The 25,738-nt window shown below is 45.5% G+C and overlaps 1 protein-coding gene across 1 annotated transcript in view; it reads left to right on the top strand.

Annotated features, from left to right (window-relative positions):
- ATP8A1 (ATPase phospholipid transporting 8A1) overlaps positions 1–25,738 on the top strand; it is a 247,394-nt gene that overhangs the window by 22,657 nt on the left and 198,999 nt on the right. The window contains exons 4-5 of the mRNA XM_077815716.1: positions 11,181–11,280; positions 13,962–14,060. Coding sequence (XP_077671842.1) covers positions 11,181–11,280; positions 13,962–14,060 — 199 coding nt within the window. The remainder of the gene's footprint in view (positions 1–11,180; positions 11,281–13,961; positions 14,061–25,738) is intronic.

Below are 25,738 nucleotides of genomic sequence, written 5' to 3' on the forward strand. Positions count from 1 at the left end.
AAAGGGTTAAGAAGCTAAAGGTAACCTCGCTGGCACCTGACCAAAATGACCAATGAGGAGACAAGATACTTTCAAAAGCTGGGAGGAGGGAGAGAAACAAAGGGTCTGTGTCTGTTTCTATGCTGTTTTTGCCGGGGATAAACCAGGAATGGAGTCTTAGAACTTTTAGTAAGTAATCTAGCTAGGTAAGTGTTAGATTATGATTTCTTTAAATGGCTGAGAAAAGAATTGTGCTGAATAGAATGACTATTCCTGTCTGTGTGTCCTTTTTGTAACTTAAGGTTTTGCCTAGAGGGATTCTCTATGTTTTGAATCTAATTAGCCTGTAAGTATCTACCATCCTGATTTTACAGGGGTGATTTCTTTACTTCTACTTACTTCTATTTCTATTAAAAGTCTTCTTGTAAGAAAACTGAATGCTTTTTCATTGTTCTCAGATCCAAGGGTTTGGGTCTGTGGTCACCTATGCAAATTGGTGAGGATTTTTACCAAACCTTTCCCAGGAAGTGGGGTGCAAGGGTTTGGGAGGATTTTGGGGGGAAAGACGTGTCCAAACTACGTTTCCCAGTAAACCCAGTTAGAGTTTGGTGGTGGCAGTGGATATTCCAAGGACAAAGGATAAAATTAATTTGTACCTTGGGGAAGTTTTAACCTAAGCTGGTAAAAGTAAGCTTAGGAGGTTTTCATGCAGGTCCCCACATCTGTACCCTAGAGTTCAGAGTGGAGGAGGAACCTTCACAAAAGGGTTAAGAAGCTAAGACAGCCTCGCTGGCACCTGACCAAAATGACCAATGAGGAGACAGGATGCTTTTAAAGCTGGAGGGGGACAGGGAACAACGGGTTCTCTCTGTCTGTATGTTGCTTTTGCTGGGACCAGAGCAGGAATGCAGGTTAGAACTCCTGTAAAAAGTTGGTAAGCAATCTAGTTAGATATGTGTTAGATTCTGTTTTGTTTAAATGGCTGATAAAATAAGTTGTGCTGAATGGAATGTGTATTCCTGGTTTTGTGTCTTTTTGTAACTTAAGGTTTTGCCTAGAGGGATTCTCTATGTTTTGAATCTGATTACCCTGTAAGGTATTTACCATCCTGATTTTACAGAGGTGATTCTTTTACTTTTTCTGTCATTAAAATTCTTCTTCTAAGAACCTGATTGCTTTTTTATTCTTAAGATCCAAGGGTTTGGATCTGTGTTCACCTACGCAAATTGGTGAGGATTTTTATCAAGCCTTCCCCAGGAAAGGGGGTGTAGGGCTTGGGAGGATATCTTGGGGGAAGGTGGGGGAGATGTTTCCAAGTGGGCTCTTTCCCGGTTATATTTGTTAGACGCTTGGTGGTGGCAGCAATGAAGTCCAGGGACAAAAGGTAAAATAGTTTGTATCTTGGGGAAGTTTTAACCTAAGCTGGTAAAAATAAGCTTGGGGGGCGGGGGGGTTCATGCAGATCCTCTCATCTGTACCCTAGAGTTCAGAGTGGGGAAGGAACCTTGACATGGTGGCAGAGTGGTGGGATTAACTTGAAATCATTTGGAGATCAATTTGAGATTTTTTTGAACCAGAAGCACAGATTTTAAAAAAGGACATTTTTTTCCCCTTTGGGCTGCTGGAAAGCAGGTTTTAAGCTGAAAGCAGTTAGAGGGTTTTTTTTTTGTCTCTGCTTGGGGGCCAGAGCAGAGACAAAAGGGAATTGTCTTTTGTGAGCTGGAGTTTTCTCTACCTAAAGGCAGGGAAATTCACAAGTCTTCACAGACCTGAAGTTGCTTTTTAGCTAAGAGCAACTAGCGGGGTTTTCTGTCTATTTGCCTGGAGACAAAGGTGTTAGTTTTTTTAGGATTTTTCTGTAGGCTGACAATCCCAGAGAACATAGGTATGTGGTTACAGCACAACCTATATTTTTTGACAAGCCAAGTTTTCGTTTTTGTTTTGTTGTTTTCTTTCTAACTCTCGGGTGTAAAGTTCGTTAAAAACAGAGAGGCTAACATGACAGAAACCAAGGCACAACACAAATTGGAGATAACCAGACTAGAGGCAGCGAAAGAGGCAGAAAAGGCCCTAGAGGCTGCCCACAGGAGAGCTATGAAGGCAAAGGACAAAGAAATGGCGGCAGTGAAAGAGGCAGAAAAAGCCCTAGAGGCTGCCCACAGGAGAGCTGCGGAGGCAAGGGAAAAAGAAATGGAGGCAAGGGGAAAAGAACTGGAGGAGAAGGAAAAGAGAGGAAGCACGCACTGGAGATGGAGAAGGTAAGGGCTGAGCGGAATCTACTGGATAACCCTAACAATCCTTCCCCAACAATCCACAAATGGGAGCAACTGTGTCCACAATATAATGAATCCAGTGATATTGCTGAATATTTTCTCACCTTTGAGAGACTGTGCACTCTCTGTAAAATCCTGACGCTCACAAGATGACCACTTGGTAGCAAAATTAACTGGAAGAGCTCTGACATATTCAATAAGATGCCTATTGATTAGGCTTCTGACTATAATAAGTTCAAGGATTTAGTTTTAAAGCAATTAAAATTACATGTGAAGCGTACAGAGTAAAATTTTGAACCCTTAAGAGAGGGTCTGGACTAAATAATGTGGCTTATCTAAACCAGATGAAGGATCTGTTAGATAAATGGGTCCAAGGAAGGGGTGTCACGAGCTTTGACGGAATGTGTGATTTGATAGCTCAGGAGCAATGCCTGAATATGTCCAAGGAGGAAATAAAACAGTGTTTATGGGATAAGGAAATGGACTCAGCAGAAAGTTTTGCTTCTTATGCTGATCGATATGAGCAGTCCCGGACCGCCAGAGAGGCGGGGCAAGCCAGAACAAAACAGGTGGAGGGAGGAGAGAGGAACAACCCTGGTCGCAGTTGGAGCGGATACCAGAAGGGATACCCTCAGACCACACCCTGCTACCGGGGCAGCCCAAGGCTCCAACTACACACTAAGGAACACCAGACTCCTTATCGTCCTGCCACACTGTTCTCCAGCAACCCACCTTGTCCCAGTGACCCGTCAGCTGGATGATGTTTTAAATATAATGCGCCAGGGCATGTGAAGGCCTACTACACCAAGAACCCCAACAGATTACAGTTCATTGCACCGGAATCACACCAGAGGTCCTCAGGCCCAGTTACCTCCCATATACCCTTGGAGGAGGGGGAAACTGTGAGTGTGGGCGGGAAGAAGGTCACCGCATGAAGGGACACCGGAGCACAAGTGTTGGCTATCCATGCTTCCTTAGTGGACCCCAATTTAATCGACCCAGAGATCCAAGTGACAGTTCAACCTTTCTAGTCCAACTCTTTCAATTTGCTGACAGCCAAGTTGCCTGTCCAGTACAAGGGCTGGTCAGGAACCTGGACTTTTGCAATATATGATGATTATCCCATCCCCATGCTGTTGGGGGAAGACTTGGCCAATCATGTGAAGCTAGCCAAGAGGGTAGGAATGGTCAGCCATAGCCAGGCTAAGCAAGCCGTGACGCCTAGCTCTGTTCCGGAAACTTCTACCAGGACCCGGTCAAAGGTGATGGAACCGGACCCCATGCCAATGTCTGCAACAGCAGTAGTGGATCCAGTCCCAGAGACCCAGACAGAGCCAGTCCCAGAACCGGAACTGGTGAAACAACCAACACCAGACCCATTGCCAGCACTGAATCCAGTACTTGCAACCCCAACAGCAGAGGGCCCCACTGAACCTGAACCGGCATCAGCCAATAACCCTACACAAGAGGCTCAGCCAGAGCCTGAACCCCAACATAGTACACCAGCGGAGAGTGGTTCACAGTCAATGGAAACAGCCCCATCCCCTACATCGCTTCCAGCGGGACCAAGTCAAGGTCCACAATCCAATGAGGAACTGATGTCTCCAGCATCAAGGGAACAGTTCCAGACCAAACAGGAAGCAGATGAACACCTCCAGAGAGCTTGGACGGCGGCACGGAGCAATCCACTGCCTCTCAGCTCTCCTAATCGAACCAGGTTTGTTGGAGAAAGAGGACTTTTATACAAGGAAACTCTTTCTGGTGGACACCAGGAAGACTGGCATCCTCAGAGACAGTTGGTAGTTCCAACTAAGTACCGGGTCAAGCTCTTGAGCTTAGCCCACGATCATCCTAGAGGCCGTGCTGCGGTGAACAGGACCAAAGACCATTTGGGGAGGTCATTCCACTGGGAGGGAATGGGCAAGGATGTTTCTACCTATGTCTGGTCTTGTGAAGTATGCCAAAAAGTGGGAAAACCCCAAGACCAGGTCAAAGCCCCTCTCCAGCCACTCCCCATCATTGAAGTTCCATTTCAGCGAGTAGCTGTGGATATTCTGGGTCCTTTTCCGAAAAAGACACCCAGAGGAAAGAAGTACATACTGGCTTTCATGGATTTTGCCACCCGATGGCCGGAAGCAGTAGCTCTAAGCAACACCAGGTCTAAAAGTGTGTGCCAGGTACTAGCAGACATTTTTGCCAGGTTAGGATGGCCCTCCAACACCCTCACAGATGGCGGAACTAATTTCCTGGCAGGAACTATGGAAAGCCTTTGGGAAGCTCATGGGGTAAATCACTTGGTTGCTACCCCTTACCATCATCAAACAAATGGCCTGGTGGAGAAATTTAATGGGACTTTGGGGGCCATGACACATAAATTTATAAATGAGCACTCCAATGATTGGGACCTAGTGTTGCAGCAGTTGTTCTTTGCCTACAGAGCTGTACCACATCCCAGTTTAGGGTTTTCCCCATTTGAACTTTTATATGGCCGCGAGGTTAAGGGGCCATTACAGTTGGTGAAGCAGCAATGGGAGGGGTTTACACCTTCCCCAGGAACTAACATTCTGGACTTTGTAACTAACCTACAAAACACCCTCCGAACCTCTTCAGCCCTTGCTAAAGAAACCCTAAAGGATGCTCAAAAAGAGCAAAAAGCCTGGTATGATAAACTTGCCAGAGAGCCTTCCTTCAAAGTAGGGGACCAGGTTATGGTCTTAAAGGCGCTCCAGGCCCATAAAATGGAAGCATCGTGGGAAGGGCCATTCATGGTCCAGGAGCACCTGGGAGCTGTTAGTTATCTCATAGCATTCCCCACCTCCAACCGAAAGCCTAAGGTGTACCATATTAATTCTCTTAAGCCCTTTTATTCCAGAGAATTAAAGGTTTGTCAGTTTATAGCCCAGGGAGGAGATGATGCTGAGTGGCCTGAAGGTGTCTACTACGAAGGGAAAAGTGCTGGTGGCGTGGAAGAGGTGAACCTCTCCATGACCCTTGGGTGTATGCAGTGACAGCAGATCAAGGAGCTGTGCACTAGCTACGCGCCAATGTTCTCAGCCACCCCAGGACTGACCGAACAGGGATACCACTCCATTGACACAGGTAATGCTCACCCAATTAAAGTCCAGCCTTACCGGGTGTCTCCTCAAGCTAAAACTGCTATAGAACAGGAGGTCCAGGATACGCTACAGATGGGTGTAATCCGCCCCTGTGGCAGTGCATGGGCATCTCCAGTGGTTCTAGTTCCCAAACCAGATGGGGAGATACCTTTCTGCGTGGACTACCGTAAGCTAAATGCTGTAACTTGCCCAGACAACTATCCAATGCCACGCACAGATGAACTATTAGAGAAACTGGGACGGGCCCAGTTCATCTCTACCTTGGACTTAACCAAGGGGTATTGGCAGGTACTGCTAGATGAATCCGCCAAGAAAGGGTCAGCCTTCACCACACATGGCGGGCTGTATGAATGTAATGTACTGCCTTTCGGGCTGCGGAATGCACGCGCCACCTTCCAAAGTCTTGTAGATGGTCTCCTAGTGGGGTTAGGAGAATATGCAGTCGCCTACCTTGACGATGTGGCCATATTTTCGGATTCCTGGGCAGAACACCTGGAACATCTACAAAAAGTCTTCAAGCGCATAAAGGAGGCAGGACTAACTGTTTAGGCCTATTTGACACTTCTTAGCCTTAACAGAGTGACTTACCTTGGACATCAGGTGGGTCAAGGAACCATCAACCCCCTACAGGCCAAAGTGGATGCTATCCAAAAGTGGCCTGTCCCAAAGTCAAAGAAACAGGTCCAATCCTTCTTAGGCTTGGCCAGATATTACAGGCAATTTGTACCGCAATACAGCCAAATTGCCGCCCCGCTGACAGACCTAACCAAAAAGAAACAGCCAAATGCCATTCAGTGGACCGAAGAATGCCAGAAGGCCTTTAACCAGCTTAAAGTGACACTCATGTCTGACCCTGTGCTAAGGGCCCCAGACTTTGACAAATTGTTCCTAGTAACCACAGATGTGTCCGAGCGTGGTGTGGGAGCAGTTTTAGTGCAGGAAGGACCGGATCAAGAATTCCACCCTGTAGTGTTCCTCTGTCTGAGAGGGAAAGCAACTGGTCAGTCAGTGAAAAAGAATGTTACACCATTGTCCACGCTCTGGGAAAGCTACGCCCATACGTTTGGGGACGGCGTTTCCACCTGCAAACCGAGCACGCTGCACTACAGTGGCTTCATACCGCCATGGGAAATAACAAAAAAACTTCTTCGGTGGAGTTTAGCTCTCCAAGATTTTGATTTCGACATCCAACACATCTGAGGAGCGTCTAACAAGGTGGCTGATGCACTCTCCCGTGAAAGTTTCCCAGAATCAACTGGTTAAAATCGTCCTTGAGATGTGGAAAATATTGTTAGTCTTTATATACTTGGTAGTATATTTAGAGGTGCATGTGTCTTATTAACTCTGTTTTCTCCTAGAGCTCCAGGAAGAAATCATAGCCAGTGTTCCACCCTATCTGTGATTTGGGGGGCGTGTCATAAATATAAAGGGAAGGAATCTATGAGGGATAGATTAAAAAAACAGTCAAAGCTTATACTCTTGTCAAGGTTCCTTGCCAGCGTTTCACCCTATCAAATCACAGATAGGGTGTTTAACCTTCCCTTTATATTTATGACACGCCCCCCCCAAATCACAGACAGGGTGAAACGCTGGCAAGGAACCTTGACCAGAGTATAAGCTTGGACTGTTTTTTTTAATCTCTCCCTCATGATTGCGAAGATAACCTGGAAAGTGTTAACCAAATGTAAATCTGTGCACTGCTGTCTTCCTGAGCCCTGGCCTACTCTACAGAATTACTTCAATATAACCAGGTTGCTCAGGGGTGTGAATAATCTGCATCGCTGAGTGACGTTATACCAAACTAAGCTCCAGGGTAGGCAGTGCTAAATTGGTGGGAGAGCTTGCTCCTGTCATTTAGAGTGCCTTAACTACAGCGCTACAGCATTCGAGAAACGATTGGTGTAGCTGCGCCAATGCAGCATTTTAGGTGTAAACCTGCCCTGAGTTTGCAGATATGTTTGATAACGTGTGGTGTGTGAACAGGTCCATTTATCTCAATTGGGTGTTAACTCTGAAACCCCTGCAAATGGCTTATTAAATGTCAGCAAATGTTTGAGTATCAGGTGTAAGGGCCTGTAGCTGTTCCTCCTCAGTACAACTGACACCCTAATGAGCAAGCGAGGCGGACCACCAAGACTGATTGGCTGAGAAAGTTAGCAGGCCAGTTGTTTAAACTCAACAGCAGCAATAGCTTCCTGGCTGCTCAGCGTATATGCTCGTGGACTCTTTGCCTCCCTGTGCTCATCTCTCTCAAGCCTTGCTTCTGCTCTGCTTGCTCCTCCACAGTTTCAGCCCAGATTCTGCCCTGCACCCAGCCTTATTCCCATCCTGTCCCACACTTGTTCCTGCCTCAGAACCAGCCTGTTCCTGCCTTCCCTGATTTCTGGTTCTGACCCTCAGCCCTGATTCTGTATTCCGGCTCTAGTATTCGGACTCTGACTCCAGTTCTGACCTTCAGCCCTGCTCTGGCTCTGGCATTTGAACTCTGACCACTAGGCTTGATCGCCTGTGACCTGGTCTCCTGACAGTTTGAGCACTCCAAAGAACTAAGCAGAGGGAACTACGCTGACAAGGGGTCCAGACCAGTGGTTAGTATGGATCCCTCCCCGGCCAATCTTTCCCTGCTGGATATAGGGTTGCCTGGCATGCTGAGGTAGAATGCAACACTGAACAGGCAGTCAGAATTTCCCCCGACTTGCCCCCTTTACACCCCCCCCCCCACGCTTCATGTGAGCTGAAGATTCCCCTGCCTGGTAATCACGGCACATTTCAGGGGTTTTAACCATTGGGCCTGATTCCCATTCCAACCACTAGGCATGACCACCTACAACCTGGTCTCCTGACACACACTGCTTGTCATTTTTCCAGAAACATGTGAGTGATGTGCTTATCTTACAAAAGTCTCCCATACCTCTACAGGTGCCAAGTTTCAACTGACCCTGCCCCATTTGCCAAAACCTAGTTTCCTTCCTCAGCTATCTCCAGGGACAACATGTGTGTTATAGTGATTCTTTGTTTCACATTCTTTGGATGTGTTATAGTGATTCTTTGTTTCTTCCACTACTGCTAAACTGGGCTCTGGTGTTGGAGTCTTTTTGCTTCCAGAGGCAAATAAACTGTTTTGTTCTTCAAGTTATTCTGAGCTGAAGTTTTTTATATACTTACTTCGTTAAAAGTCTCTAGCCGAGGTTCCACAAGGAGTGTAGCAGATCATTCCTATTGTTACTATGTGCACAATGTATTATTTGTATAAACTTTCCCAGTAGTAGACTACAGTACAGTGTAGGAAATCTGTCTAGAGCAGGGATTGTCACAACAAAATTTTGGAGGCCTCAGAGTGAGGTCACCAATTCCTGCTGCTGGCATCTCTGACAAACCCATCACTCTGTCCCTGCCTCCTGCAGTCCTTCAGTGAGAGCCAGTGGAGAGCCGGCTGCCTGTGGAGTCATGGATAGGAGCAGGAGGGCTGCGCAGGGCAATGCCCCAGAGACTAAACATCACAGCTGCCTCCAGTGCTGTGTACACCGTCTCTGTCTCCAAAGCCACAGACCATGAGATGACTGCGCGGTGCAGGGCACCGATCCCTGTTGGCAGTGCCAGTGCAAATATCAAGGCGGCGTATCTCGCTGCCCGTGGTAACAGCTATTCAAGAGCAATAGGTGGGTGCTGCAGGGAGGGGCCGCAGCTTTGCGCCCTCTGCCCTTGCTTGGAGGCTGTCGTAGCCCCCCAAAAAATCCACTCGTGGCTGCGTGCAGCCACAGTGGCCTAGGAGCGGTGGAAGCTCCCTAAGAGTGGGGGGGGGCAGAGGTGCCCGAAGTGTGGCCCTGCCCTCACACCCCTTCCCCCCAAGGTTCTGCCCTTGCGCTGCCCTTTCTCTCCACCTCTTCCCCGCCCCCCATGAGCCCGCTTCCCTCTCGCGCCTCTTTGCCCCTTCCCCTGTCGTTCATCCTTCTGGTCGATAAAAGGTGGGAGCGACATGGCTCTCCCACTTTTAATAGTGATGGGGTCCGCCCTGTTCCGCTGCCCCTGTGGTGGCCACAGTGAGAAACGTTCATCTAGACATATTCTTAATTAGCTAGACTCACTGAGGCTAGCTTTGTGTCAGGCTGGAATCTTTGGGAAACATGGTATTGTTTTCCAGATCTACCATGCCATCTGTTACTATATTAACGTATCTAATAGGCACAGTGATTCAGCATATTACCCTTCTCCAAATTTACAATCAAAAGGGAATGAATGGATAGAGTGTAACTGTCCTTAAGCATAGTCTTGTGAGTTAGAGGAAGGTTATGATTTTTTCCCCCCAACATGGACAATTTTTCTGACTAAAAAAGTCATTGAAAAAAATGGACTGAAAATAAAATTAAAAAACCCACAAAGGTTTTATGAAAGTAAATCTGCTTTTCCTCACAATACAGTAAAGAAACAAATGTTCTGCACCCCTAGAAATGAGCATAAAATCTTTCCATCTTATAACTTAACTCTTGACCATATTTGTTTTATTTTTCAATAATTGTTTAAAATTGGTCCATTCAGTTGCTCGTTTTTTACAACTTCCCTTCAACTTTAGGCATGTTGAGTCAGATAAATTCATACACTGACATCTGGTAGTCGCTGTGTTTATAACCCATTTGCAGTATTGATCAGCTGCTTTCATGGTCATTATAATTAAAGTAAGAAAGAACCACTCCATAAATTCAACAGTGCAAAGATTGAAAGATAAAATGAGCAAGACATGACATCTGGCAAATAATGGTTGGATTTCTGGTGCTTACTCCATTTGTAATGTTCTGCATGGGACATAGAGCTTTGATGTAGAGCAGTTAGTCTATCATAAAAATCCCTTAAGTATTTATCTTGAACTTTAAAAACAAACAAACAAATGTGGCCATCTTCCATAACTTAGAATTAGGACATATTTGTGTTTTGTTTACTTGCATTCCTAAAATAGTTTGTTGATAAGTCGGTGCAATCCTGCAGATAAAACCAGGATAGTCTACATACAAACTGATGTGAACATTTCTCTTAGCTTTGTTATTAGGAGCAGTTAGGCACTACTAAAATTGAAATAGTATTCAAATGATTGACGAGGCAACTTTTAAGTTAGACACACACCGTATTTGTCCTTGTGATAGTCTTAAGGTACATATTTCCAGTTCAGAATGATATATCTGCTAGCAAAATAGCAGATAGTACAATTGTTGAGTGGGTGAGGTAATATCTTTTATTGGACCAACTTCTGTTGGTGAGCAAGACAAGCTTTCGAGCTATACAGAGCTCTTCCTCAGGATCATTTCAAAACTGGTCCTGAGTAAGAGCTCTGTGTAGCTCGAAAGCTTGTCTCACTCACCAACAGAAGTTGGTCCAATCTGCTACTTTGCTAGTAGATAGATAATTTCAAAATGGTACTATGTACCCAAGGAAGAGCTCTAATTTGAAAGCTTGTCTTTCTTACCAACAAAAGTTGGTCCAATAAAAGATATTATCTCAACCACCTTGTCTTTCTAATATCCTGGGACGAGCTACAACAACACTGCATATAACAATGATGTTTATGAGTCAACTCAAGTGCTGTGGTTTGGGAGATGGAGATCATTTAGGTTTGGAACTCCAAATGATTCTTAATATAGGCATTGTCTGATTCATTTAACACCCCCTTTCAACTTTTATTTGAAGCAAATTTATTGTTCTTCAGAACACCTGGATTGTAATGTACTGTCATGACATGCACTTCAAGAAATAATAAGGAAAGAGTGTGTGTAACTTGCTGGTACTATAATAATTGTACATGGTTTTTATCTTTCTTTTTTAGCACGGCAAAATACAACATAATCACATTCCTGCCAAGGTTTCTTTATTCCCAGTTCAGAAGAGCTGCTAATGCATTTTTTCTTTTTATTGCATTACTTCAGGTAAGCTCAACTAAAAAAAAATCTGAATTTCAAAACATTCAAGTGCTAATACATTCCATAGATTATTATTATAGCTATTTGAATGTTTTACAAAAATTCCATGTGTCCATTGAGTTAAATCATGTGATATGGCTTTAATGAATTAAGAATAAAATGTCAGTGAAATACTGGATATTTTTACATCTCATTTTGCAACTGTCTTATGTATAGAAAATATTTCCTTACTTGGAATTTTTATTTCTCATCATGCAGGGCCTCCTCCAGTGGCCTGAACTTAAATCCTGGGCTAACAGACCTTTTCTCATTGTAGAAGTCCTCCATTATGAAAAAATAAATATTTCTGACAAAGAAACTAATATTTTGGGTTTACCAAACTGAATTTGATCAGGACTAAGGTTCATCTTTTACAAAAAGTGCCAGAAGATCGTTGATCACAAATGGACAGGGCCTCAGTTTGAAGTCTTTTCTAGAAGTCTGCACTTCCATCTCAAATACTGGCCAATTAGCAGAGTACTGATTGAGAGGAAAAGATACAACCTTACTGAATCACCAGGACAGCTTCTTGTAGAAAGGATCTTCAGGAAGTGATCAGCTCTGATCCATCATAGCTTAGGATCTGACACCATTGCAGTCAAAGATATTGATGTGTATCAAAACCAAGTAATTAATTTAAAATAGACATTTATTTTTTAAAATTTGAGATTCTCATGTGACATTTCCACATAGGTGACTCTGACATTAACTAGTATCAGTACCAATTACTGTGCCAAGTGCAGCAGAGTGATATTTAACTCTTCCATTACTTAACTGTTGATCTCTGATTGGCTTAGAAAGGAGATTATTTATATATTCATCCACCTGAAGTCCATGTTATTCAGAAGTGCTTTTTTTTAAAAAAGGACACAAGACTTTTGAACTGTGTTGATTTAAAATATTTCACATTTGTTTTAAGTTTATAATGTAAAGGCAGACCATATAGTTGGTGTGATACATTATGTGTGCCATACCTAATGACTGAAGTTTGAACTGTGGACAGAAATAGTGACAGTTACATTTATATTTAACATTTCTAAATTCACCTAAATCAGTGTTGTTGTATATTAATTAGTCAATATATACAATTAACAAAAGAGGAAAGGTCTCCTCATCTTAGTGATATTGGCTGCATTCTGTACCATAACACTAGTCACATGGCACGTCTATTCACTCTCACACCTTTTGAGTAATGGTCTCAAGTTGCAGTGGGGGAGGTTTAGGTTGGATATTAGGAAAAACTTTTTCGCTAGGAGGGTGATGAAGCACTGGAATGAGTTACCTAGATAGGTGGTGGAATCTCCTTCCTTAGAGGTTTTTAAGGTCAGGTTTGACAAAGCCTTGGCTGGAATGATTTAGTTGGGGATTGGCCCTGCTTTGAGCAGGGGGTTGGACTAGATGACCTCCTGAAGTCCCTTCCAACCCTGCTATTCTATGATTCTATGAGTGATTGTCAAATATTCAGATGAATGTGGATGACTAGAGTTATCAGTGTTTTGCCATAGAACTAAGCAGCTCCTCTCTCTGCCGTTACTGTAGCACACACAATAGTTCTTTGTGAACATTAGATCATCCAGCTATACTCGTGTGCACATTCAGTATAGCATAGGCTATTTGCGTCTCAATTTTGTGGGGGTTTTTTTTTTTTGGTTTTTGTAATCTTGTATCCAGAGGTATTACTGAGGATGTAGGACTTGTCTTTTTCTGCTATAAATGAACATTATAAATATGAAACTTTTTAGCAGAAGAAATCTCTATTGAAAATCTGAAATTCTGTTAATTAGGAAACGCTAATAAAAGAAACAAGTACAAAACATCTACTGCAATTTAAGACTATAAAAGAAGAATGTAAAGAACTAGGAACACACAAGTAAAAAATCTGATTTTGATTTTTTTAATACATGATTTTTACCCCCCCCGAATACAGTGCTTTGTAAAATGCAGTCCTCCTTTGCCCAACTTACATCTAACTCCAAAGAAAATACTGAATAGATTCCACTGGTCATGGGACAGTTGAACTTTTGATCCCCATTCTTGAAAACACTGAAGCATATGCATAACTTCACTCATGAGAATAATTCCTGTGGATACTTTTAAAAATTTAACCACTCATGTGCTTTACTCTGCCATGTCTTTTGGGTCTGTATGATAGTCATTACCTGGAAAACTGTCAGCACTACATTACAAAAGTATTAAACGATCCCTTATATTAAACAAAAGCGCTTTACTGAGACACTGGAAAGCTCAGTGTTCTTCCCCAGACTTGGTGTTGAAATCAGATTTAGCATCAGCCCTTGTGGGTGGGAAGATGGAGGGGAATGCTTCAAAATATCTCACCATAAATTCCTATATAGTTATGCCTACATTTTATAATTCAATTGCCCAAATAGAAACATTTTTCATATTAATTACATGTTGCATCCGATTTTATGGGAACAGGTATAAGTGTAATGAATTAGGGAGATTGAAAATAATAAGCAATTATAGGCTCGGTAGTAAGAAGGACTAAAACGTGCAGATGAAGAAAATGGAATTGTACATGAACCTGAATAAAGTGGCATTCTTTTGCATTACTAAGTTCTGTTTATTATAATCAAACTTCACTTTGACCTACAAATGTAAAAAACATTTTTCTTTTTTTTTAATAGCAAATTCCAGATGTGTCACCAACAGGTCGTTATACAACATTGGTTCCTTTGTTATTTATTTTAGCTGTAGCAGCAGTCAAAGAAATTATAGAAGATCTTGTAAGTATTTAATACAATTATTTCCTAAATAAATAACCTGTAATATTTATGCATCTCTAAAATTAAAAATAATTGAATATATCTACATTCTCGAGTTACACAGCATTTAGTGCTTGGTATGAGGAGATTCTCCTAAACCCTAAAAATATGTAAAATCTCTTGCTTTAAACAACATTTGAAAACCTTGAACACTGGTGGAGATAGTTTATGAAAATATATATGATACTGGGAGGTGATATCCATGTGGTAAATTGTACAGGAGTGTGATAAATGTATTGCTATTGCATACCAGTTCATTTTATCATATGCCTATAACCCCATTACCTGCCTCTAATCCATCTCCTCAGGACTTATTCTAAACTTTCTAAACAGCTTCAAATAGCATATTTGTATCATCTTCCTAGAGAAATATTTACTTCTACCTCTAGATATAGAATCCTTTCTCCTGAAAATTACTTCTGAAGTCTGACGGCTTTCAAGTCCAATATCTCATGTCCTTTCAGGGCTAAAAATGAGAACTTTATTCGATCATAAAGAAGAAATCCCCAGCTTTTCTAGTGTGTTCCAAACCCCTTTCTATCAATATAATTTCATCCACACTAGGGGAGTTGCACCAGTGTAGTGAGGTCTTTGCAAAATCAATGTGCGGACAAGCCCCAAATTTCCTTCAGTAGTAAAAGAAGTTGGTAGTGGCTCCTTCTACCCCTGAGGGAAGTCTTCTGGTGGTAGCTGAAAGCTCCTCTTTTCTCCCCTTTTGGGGTGAGATCAGTGTCAGTGGGATTGGGTGTGACATGGTAAGAAACTACAGTGTAAGAGGAGCTGCAGAGTGAGCCTGGTGAGAACTGTATGTTGAGTTCCAGTCTGTCTCAATTCTTAGCATAGGGCCAACCTAGGTCAGTACTTTAAGCTTGGAATTCTTGTGGTGGGGAGGGGGAGGGAAGATCCCTCCCCATGATCCCTTTTTATTGTTTGTCTGCTACAGTACAAGGACGCAGAATTTTACATCTTTCTTTGAGGTAGCTTTTGCATATTCCTACAAATAGAATGTGTGCTCAGAGCTAAGATTCTAAGGGGCTAAGCAATCCCAAGCAGCCTCACTTCTCTTTCCTTTCCACAGCTAGCTATGGAACATGGTATATGGGTATATGGGTCTTCACTTTATACACAAAGAGTTTTGTCTTTGTCTTTGATGAAAAATGTTCTGTTAACTGGTTAGAGGAGTTATCTAAAAATGCATCTAACATGTATGAACTATAATAGTTAATACATATTTAGTTACATTTTAGATAGATAACTTTGCATAGCTTTTGTGCCGTTGTGCAGTTTTGATTCCAGACAATCTCCACGCAGCTTTAGGGCAATCATCCCCCCCTCCCCAAAAAGACTGATTTTAGTTGATGTATTTTATGCCACTGTATTTTTCCATAGCCAGATACACAATCTTTTAACCCTCTGATCCATCGTCAGGGTAAGGTACTGTTCTGTCTAACATGGTGAAATCAAAAAGCCAAAGTCTTTGGTGGCCTCATGCTCCATCTGTGCTAGAGGCCATCTTGGTTCCAGGAAAGTTCTGGTTAAGTGGGTTCACATCAGTTTGCAGTAGATTGGTTTTGCTCTTCTGTTGCCTCAATCATAAGATTAAGAGGAAGTAGGAGTGTTGTTGTGGACTGGAGGTCTCAGTTCTAGCTTCCTTGAGTCTGAGGGTGCTTCCAGATCTTCCAGCAATGCTCATTCCTTAGGATTCCATCAGGTTCTCACCACATTGTGGATGCTGGGATTTCTTAGTGCCCAAATGCCTCCATGTTTCACATTGTGCCCATTCTTCACTAAAAGGATCCAGTAAAAGCCATCCTTCAGATCTGGAGTATGTACCTGAGTCTTTTTATTTGGAGTCTTGGTTTCAGAGGCTGTCCTTGGTGCCATCTGAAAATGGCTTGGAGGCTCACCTGGTCAGTTCTTTTGCCTTAGGGGTTTTATGTTCCTCATCTGGCTTCTTTTCAGGACCTTTCAGGCTCCCTGAAGTACAACTATGCAGATTCATTTTTGTTCTTTGTATAACTTGTAGATTATGCCACCATATTGACAGGGACCTCCTCAGTTTCTTATTGTGATGAAGAAAATAATGAAAGTATGGACTATTCCACCCATCATTCCTCTTTTGCGACCCTTACAAAGAGACTTTTTGGGGATGGAGACTGGCTAATTGACTGGGAATTTCTGGAAGAGGAGGAAGGCATCAGACCTCTGTCTCATTCTGCTCCGCTCCAGGGACTTCGTCCTTTGCCAGGGGATCCCAAAGGTCACTGCATCATCGTGAAGTCCAGGTTTCAACACACCAGCGGGGACTCCTGATCATAACTGCCACACCATCAGAGACTTCAGTCAGGGACACACAGTATCTTGCTTTGTTACTCTTTCCATTGTGTGTTCCTTTCTGCCCCACCGTTTTTCTTTGTGTTCTCTCTCTTTCCCTCTCTCTCTTCTGTCTATCTGATCCTAAGGTTAGCTGTACCACACAGGACCAGCACCAAGAGTTGAGACAACCCATCCAGCTCTACCCAGCTCTGTCCAGCCTAAGAGGGACCAATAAAGGAGAAGGACTAGACCAACCAGATTACGTTGCATGATCCAGAGCACTGCTGCTGTGGTTGATCTGCCCACCCAGAGCACCTGTCTATGACTGACCTGCCTCCTGGATCTCAAGAACATCAGCAAAAGCTGTATTTTCTCCACCTTTACTATACTGTCTCTTCTTCCACTCATGCCTGTCTGTTTGTCAAAAGTAAGAGAAGTAACCATCTTTCACATCTTGGAAATGAGCCACAAAACTAATCCCTCCCTGCTAAGAATTGTTTTCCAACTCAAATAAAGGACTCCCATTTTAAGAGATGATATGTTTTGGTTAATTTTGTCTTATTTAATTGGGTTAAGTTTGTTATTTAATTTTAGTTTTAAACTGCTTCATAACTTTTTGTAGTTATGTTCCTTTCTTTTCCATATTTTAGTTAACAAATTCCAAAATTTTGGGAAGAATTTCTTAGTGTGTTTGCCATGAAACTAACAAACCAAGGTCTCTGTATACCAAACCCTGAACCTTGTTTAAAGATGGACAATTTCAGAGTTGTGCTAACACCTTTGACTCTTTGGGCCCATGTGTTCCATCTAAATTAATGCAATAGGGCCCCGTAATGAACCCATGGTAACCTCTTTCCTATTTCACCTCTCCATGAAGGCAGCATTCTTGGTAACTATCACCTCGGCTGGAAAAATCAGTGCGTCCTTACACCATATTCTGTAAGGACAAAGTCACACTTAGGCATCCTCCTAAATTCTTGCTTGCCTAAGGTGGTTTTGGATTTTAATTTTAACCAATTCATACACCTGCTAGTTTTCTTCCTGAGACATCACTCACTGCAGCCAAAATGAAACGACACACCTTGGATGTGGTGAGAGCTTTATATTTTTATCTGGATGGAGTAGAGCCATTTAGAACATCCCACAGATGGTTCATACCTTTTGCAGAAGGAGTTAGGAGCCAGTTTTCACCCAGAGATTATCCAAATGGCTTTCAGACTGGATCAGGACCTAGGGTGCACACAGTCTCAGAGCTTCCCTTGCAAATGTTCCAATACCTGGGATATGGAGAGTGGCTTCAGTCAACACATTCACCTCTCACTACTCTCAGGTTCCAGCATCCAGATCAGATGCCAAGTTTGGCAGGGCTAACATAAACTCACAATTCAAGTAAGGACTTCTCTCACTCCGCCTGTTGAGAAAACTGCTAGTTAGTTCTCAGAAGAGGAGTTGGTGTGGACATCACTCAAAGAAAGAATGATTACCTACGCTATAGTAACTGAGGTGGTTCTTCGAGTGCTTGTTCATGTTGATTCCAATCAGGTGTGTGCGTGTGCACGGTAGCCGGAAGATTTTTCCCATAGCAGCATCCCTCGGGTTAGTCTGGGCGCCCCCCTGGAGTCGTGCCTTCATGGCCCTCAATATACAGCCTGACCCGCCACCCCCTCAGTTCCTTCTTACCACCAGTGACGATAGGCTGGAACCTCCCATAACCCTTACTTTAGCAAGCGTGTTCAACTCGAGTTATTTGTACATAGTTCGTTTATCTTAGTAGTTAGTAGTTAGAGTTGTTGGTGGTCTCTACCCCCCTTCTGACTCCCTGGAGCCATGGTATGCCATGGTCCCTGGGGTTTAAAAACTGTGGTCTACGCGAAGTGCATGCCAAAGAGCGATCCACACTCCTCGTGTTTATAGTGCCTATGGGAGGGTCACCAAAAGGATCGCTGTAAGATCTGCTGCGAGTTCTGCCCTAGGACTCTTGAAGAAAGGGAGCAGCAGCTTAAGGTGATCCTCATGGAGGCAGCTGTATGCCCCCATTCGGACCCAGGCTCAGGGGACCCGGCTCATAGTGCTTCCTCGTCGACGTGGAGTGCCCCGGCACCATCATTGAATTTGGTGCTGAGAAAGGACACTCGGCACTGGCACAGCACATCCCTAGGCCCAGTGGAGAGCAGGCACCGGTCTCACTCGCTGGTGCCTCAGAAGAAAAAGAAGCCGGACAGTCGGTCACCTCTGGCTAAATCTAAGGAAGTGAGACCCCAAGCGGGCCACAGATTGAGATCCGCCCCATTAGGGCTGTGTCGACTCCTGCCCGGGCAAGGCAGTTGAGTCTGGGCCCCCCATGTTCACTGGTCCCTACGGGCCAGCAGCTGCCACTTCCTTCAATGCTGGAAGCTTTCGATGTTCCTCGGGATCTGCTGCACCTTACGGCACTGTTCTTGCCCCCTAGGAGGGAGGAACCGCTGGTGATCCCATCCCACCCCCAGGTGCAGTCAAGAGGGAAGTTGGCAATGCTGTCCAGGCATTCCCCCCCTCCATGTCCTTTGGCACCGGCCCACTCAGACAGAGAGCCTAATCGCTCTCCAAGATCTTGATGCTTGATACACTGACGCTCGGCTCCTCCATGGTCTTTAGTCTCAGAGTCTGACTCTTACTGCTCTCGGAGGAGTAGGAGCTGACGATTGAGTTCAAGGCAAGAGCTCCTGGTGCGGCCACCGCAGTGGCAGAATCCACCACAGTGGCCATTCTGGACCTCCTGGGCCTTTCACCAGAGCCAGGGAGGGATCCAAGGGCATCACTCCTCAGCATCTTCGGTGGCCTCAGCCACATTCGTCTCGCTGTCAGCCATGCAGCTCGCCTCGGCGCCTACTCACACGCCAGTGCCATCGGCTGAGCGCCAGCGCCAGCTTTGACATCAGCGACTCTTTCGATCTCGGCACTGAGGACGACCTTGGTACTGACAGCAGCACAGACAATGGCCTCTCCACCTTCATTGGCTCAGGCAGCTGGTTCAGTACTGGCTCCACCGGCAGCACCATTGATGTCTCCAGTGCCTGTACCAACGCTGAGTTTGGCGTTGACAGCCCCGGTGATGATGGGAGCTCCATTGGCACCGACGTTCCCCCGAGAGTTGCAGACCCCTTGGGAGCTGATGGCAGGGAGCAGCTACTGCTTATAGGGGCTTGCTCCTCGTTTTCTCTGGACAAGGCATTGGCAGATACAGCCATAATCCCAGCGCTTGAGGGCAGCAGGGTGCTACAAAAGTTGCTGCAAAGGGCTGCTCAGGGTCTGGGCATTAAGTCTGAGGAAGTGGTCGAGGAGGCTGATCCCATGGTGAGTATCCTTGCCCCCTCAGGACCTTCTCTTATTGCCCTACCACTTATTAAGACTATTGTGGATACCACCAAGACGCTGTGGCAGACCCCAGGTTCCTTGCTGCCAAGCACAATGAGAGGCATTATTTCATGCCCTCCAATGGGTATGAACATTTGTACTCCCACCGACCTCCTGACTCTCTTGTTGTGGACGCAACTAATCAGCATGAGCAGCAGGGTTTCCAGGGGCTCTCCCCAAAAACAGGAAGGCTAAGCGACTTACCTTGTCAGGAGAAAGGTCTACTTTACAGGGGATCTTCAGCTCCATATTTTGAACCATCAAGCCATTGTCAGCAGGTACTCTTATAACACTGTGCAGCAGTGACCAAATTTGTGGAGCTCCTCCCTTCAGACTCCTGAGCCAAGTTCTTGGCCTTGGTGGAGGAGGGAAAGCTAATCTCCCAGGCTTCCCTCCAGGCCGTGTTGGACGGTGCTGATGCCGCAACTAGGGTCACGGCTAGTGGGGTGGCCATGAGAAGGGGTTCCTGATTCCAAGTCTCGGGGCTCCCTTATGAGGTCCAACAGACCATTCAGGACCTCCCATTTGAGGGTGTGACTCTTTTTTCTCTGAAAAGGCAGACAAGAAGCTGCATAGCCTGAAAGACTTACAAGCCACCCTCAGGTCTTTGGGCCTGCACACTTCTGCCACACAGCGGAAACACTTTAGGCCACAGCCTCCTCAGAGGTTCTATCAGCAGAACCCCCAGGACGGTTCTCAGAGGAGGAACAGGAGTGGCAGGAAAAGACAATACCCGTCCTCAGGCCAGGGCTCTGGCCAACCCAAACCACTTTCTGGCCCAGACCATCCTTTTGACGGTGCGGTCAAGGATGGCGCTTAAGAACAAAAGCTGGATCTACCCTTCCTTACCTTTTCCTCCTGACTGTCCCCTTTCTTCCATGCATGGTCCTATATCACTTCGGACCGCTGGGTGCTCTGCACTATAGAGAGGGGATACTCCATCCAATTCTGTGCCCTCCTGCCCTTCCACCCTCCTTCCCCGTCCCTCTTCAGGGACCCTTCTCAAGAACAGCTACTTATCCAGGAGGTGCAGTCGCTCCTATCTCTAGGGCCAGTGGAGGAGGTATTTCAGGAGCACGGGGGCAAGGGCTTTTATTCCCTAATATCAAAAGCCAAAGGCCACCTCAGGCCTGTCTTGGACCAGTGAGGACTCAACAAGTTCATGAAGAAACTCAGGTTCCACATGGTCTCTTTGGCCTTCATCATCCCCTCACTGGATCCAGCAGACTGGTATGCCGCCCTCAACCTGAAGGATGCATATTTTCATATTGCAGTCACTCAGCCCCCTGAGGTTTGTGGTCAACAGTACCCACTACCAATTTAATGACCTTCCATTCGGCCTGTCAGCAGCACCTTGAGTCTTCACCCAGTGCATGGCCGTCATCGCTGTGTTCTTGTGCAGGCACCAGGTACAGGTGTTTCTGTACCTTGAAGACTGGCTGATCAGAGGCTGCTCCAGGACCCAAGTGTAAGCTCAGATCAGATTCATTAGAGCCACCTTCGGCAACCTGGGTCTCCTTCTAAATGAAGCAAAATCGACTCTGTCCCCTGTCCAGAGGATAGCGTTTATAGGGGCAGTACTGAACTCAGCCCAAGCTAGGGCATACCTGCTGGAAGCAAGGTTTCAGGCCCTGAACGACAGGCCTCAGACAGTTTCCCACCATCACAGCCAGAAATTTCTTGAAGCTTCTCAGACACATGGCTGCCTGTACCTGTGTGGTGCAACATCCCAGACTCAGGCTTCGACCTCCTTAGTTATGGCTCACGTCAGTGTATCGCCCAGCCCAGGACAGCTTGGACAGGATCGTGACCGTCCCTTGCCCGGTCTTCAACTCCCTCCTGTGATGGCTAAACTCTCAGGAGGTATGCTCAGGGGTCCCCTTCGCCATTCCTCAGCCGTCTCTGTCGCTAGTGACGGACGCATCAGACTTAGACTAGGGAGGACATCTGGGAGACCGCAGGACTCAAGGTCTCTGGACTCAGGCAGACCTGGGTCTCCACATCGATGTCAGAGAGCTCAGAGTGGTGCGCCTAGCATGCCAGGCATACGTGTATCAGTCATGATGGACAACACAACAGCAGTGTTCTATATCAACAAACAGGGGTGTATGCTCCTCTCCCCTGTGCCAGGAAGCCCTCATGTTGTGGGAATTCTCTGTAGAACATTCAATACACTTGCAAGCATCGTTCTTCCCCGGGGTACAGAACAAGGTGGTGGACCACCTCAGCAGGTCATTTCACAGCCATAAGTGGTCCCTTTGCCCGGACATCACAACTTCAATCTTCCAAAGGTGGGGCTTTCCACAGATAGACCTATTTGCCACGTGACACAACAGGAAGTGCCAGCAGTTCTGCTACCTCCAAAATCACAGCCCAGGCTCCAGCGTGGACACATTCCTCCTCCATTCTCTCCTATACACCTTTCTGCCCCTACTGCTAATTCACAAGGTACTCCTCAATATCCGGAGAGAATGAGCTCAGGTCATATTAATACACCAGCCTGGCCCCATCAGCAATGATACACATCTCTCCTAGACATGTCCGTGTGAGCCCCGATCATCTTGCCACTCTTCCCAGATCTTCTGAGACAAAATCATGGTCGTCTTTAACATCCTAACCTCGAGACGCTTCACCTCATGGTGTGGAAGCTCCATGATTGAACCCAATGGAGCTGTTCAGACCAGGTTAGACAGGCCCTCCTTGACAGTAGAAAACCCTCTATGAGAGCCACATACCTTGCCAAGTGGAAGAGATTTTCAATCTGGTTGGCACAGCGCCGTTTGTCCCCAATGCTAGCCTCAGTGCCGCTTATTCTGGACTACCTCCTCCATCTGAACCAGCAGGTGCTTTTGTTGTCATCAATAAGAGTGCACTTAACTGCCATTTCGGCCTTCTATCTGGGCGGCAAGGGCTGCTCTGTGTTTGCTAACCCTATGGTCAGCCGGTTCTTAAAAGGGCTCACCAGGCTATACCCAAACATCCGTCAGCCTGTCCGTGCCTGGGACCTCAACCTGGTCCTTTCTAGGCTCATGGGACCCTCCTTTGAACCATTAGCGACATGCTCCCTGCTCAACCTCTCTTACAAGGTGGTGTTCCTTAGCCAGGAGGGTGTCTGAGCTCAGGGCTCTAAAATCAGAGTCTCCCTACACAGTGTTCTATAAGGACAAGGTTCAGCTCAGGCCTCATCCTGCTTTCCTCCCGAAGGTTGTGTCGCAGTTTCACATCAACCAGGACATCTTTCTCCCGGTATTCTACCGTAAGCCTCATTCCAGCAGCAGGGAGCAGAGGCTCCACTATCTGGATGTCCGCAGGGCACTAGCCTTTTACATCGAGAGAACTAAATGTTCAGAAAATCGGTCCAGTTATTTGTGTCAGTACCGGACGGAATGAGAGGTCAGCCTATATCATCACAATGCATCTCGTCATGGATAGTATCCTATATTCGTGCGTGCTACAACCTGGCAGGTATTCCTGCACCTCCAATCACTGCACCCTCCACCAGGGCGCAGGCTTCATCAACAGCATTCTTGGCTCAGGTTCTCACTGAGGAAATCTGCAGGGCGGCTACGTGGTCCTCCATCCATATTTTTGTCACGCACTGTGCGATTACCCAGCAGGCCAGAGACTATGTGGCCTTTGGCTGAGCAGTGCTGCAATCAGTGGAAGACTCTGACCCCACCACCTAAACTTGGGCTTGTGAGTCACCTGATTGGAATCGATATGAACAAGCATTTGAAGCAGAAAAACGGTTACTGACCTTCTCGTAACTGTTGTTCTTCGAGATGTGTTGTTCATGTCCATTCCAATACCCACCTTCCTTCCTTTCCCTCTGTTGGAGTAGCCGGCAAGAAGGAACTGAGGTCGCGGCAGGTTGGCAGGGCTCTATATTTCGCGCCAGAAAGGTGCGACTTCAGGGACGGACTGACACTGTGGATGCTGCTAGGGGAAAAATCTTCTGGCTACGGTGCACGTGTGCATGCACACACCTGATTGGAATGGACATGAACGCCACATCTCGAAGAACAACAGTTAAGAGAAAAGGAGTACTTGTGGCACCTTAGAGACTAACCAGTTTATTTGAGCATGAGCTTTCGTGAGCTACAGCTCACTTCATCAGATACATACCGTGGAAACTGCAGCAGACTTTATATATACACAGAGAATATGAAACAATACCTCCTCCCACCCCACTGTCCTGCTGGTAATAGCTTATCTAAAGTAATCGTCAGGTTAGGCCATTTCCAGCACAAATCCAGGTTTTCTCACCCTCCACCCCCCCACACAAATTCACTCTCCTGCTGGTGATAGCCCATCCAAAGTGACAACTCTTTACACAATGTGCATGATAATGAAGTTAGGCCATTTCCTGCACAAATCCAGGTTCTCTCACTCCCTCACCCCCCTCCAAAAACCCACCCCCATACACACACAGACTCACTCTCCTGCTGGTAATAGCTCGTCCAAACTGACCACTCTCCAAGTTTAAATCCAAGTTAAACCAGAACATCTGGGGGGGGGGGGAGGCAAAAACAAGAGGAAATAGGCTACCTTGCATAATGACTTAGCCACTCCCAGTCTCTATTTAAGCCTAAATTAATAGTATCCAATTTGCAAATGAGTTCCAATTCAGCAGTTTCTCGCTGGAGTCTGGATTTGAAGTTTTTTTGTTTTAAGATAGCGACCTTCATGTCTGTGATTGCGTGACCAGAGAGATTGAAGTGTTCTCCGACTGGTTTATGAATGTTATAATTCAACCATTTTTTCTTCGAGATGTGGTGTTTTACACAGATTCCTCAACCTGCCCTGCATCCCTGTTAATTGGATTCCCACTTTTCATGATTCTTATTAGTGAAGGATCTGAGTAGTGGTTCCAGCCTCCTGCCCCTTATAACCCTTGGCTATGGTTGCCAAGAGAACATCAGGGGCTAGTCAGAGTTACAACAGATACTGCTAGTCAGAAAGGATCTGACACACATGGGGTGTATATGCACCAAGAGTGGAATATGTGTTGACAGCACGTCTTGAAGAACCAGTTACTGTAGGGTAAGTAACCTTTCTTTTTGGACTAATTACTGTACCTTGTCATTGATCAAAGTGCATTGTGCATCGTCTCAGCCATCCTCCATTAGGAGATTCCTTCAGTGGTTGGTTAATGTCTGTCAGAGAACCTGTCGCAAAATGGGATCTCAATTTATTTCTATCTTGACCAGGACATGGGCAGTCTGACCTAGTGGTCAAAGCAGGAGTCAGGCCAGGTCAGATAGCAGGAGGTCAGAGTCCAAGACAGGTCAGAGGGCAAACTGAGAATTGAGCATGAGGAAGCAGGCAGGATCGGGTTACCAGGACATTAGAGGGAGGAGACATACTTGAAAGTAGAACCATGGATGGATAACTAGAGTCAGGCTGAGTCAGGACACCAGAAAGTGAAACGAGGGGAACAGGAAGCACGAGGCACACAGTCCAGAGCAGGGAGGATCCCACTTGCATGGACAATTTCCTGTTCCTGTGCTGGGTTTATATGGGAGCTATGGACCAGTCAAGATCCCCAGCATCCTGCCAGTCAGGTTCTAAACCTGGATTCCTCTATCGGGTTTCAGCTTCTGCCCTAGCAACGGTGAGCAGGTTGGAGCTTTTTTTAGCTCCTTTTGTGGATCCAACTAGAAGACTTGCAGTCCCTGACAAGTGCTTACAAAGATTATGGCTGGACCTTTTGAACCTCTGGGAGAGCACTGTATTCAACCTGTTAGAGATGGCATTTTTAATCACAGTACATCTACAAGAAGAGTGAATGAATTGCAGATTTTGATAGATGTGTCTGCCTTCACTGTATTCCACAGAGATAAAAGTTGTCCTGTGTCCTGATCCAAAATTTTTGCCTAAAATAATGTGAGTCCTGCCTAAACTAATCTATTTGGCTACGCCTACACTGT

This window comes from Eretmochelys imbricata, chromosome 4 (genome assembly GCF_965152235.1).
Source record: "Eretmochelys imbricata isolate rEreImb1 chromosome 4, rEreImb1.hap1, whole genome shotgun sequence".
NCBI classification, from domain to species: Eukaryota; Metazoa; Chordata; order Testudines; family Cheloniidae; genus Eretmochelys; species Eretmochelys imbricata.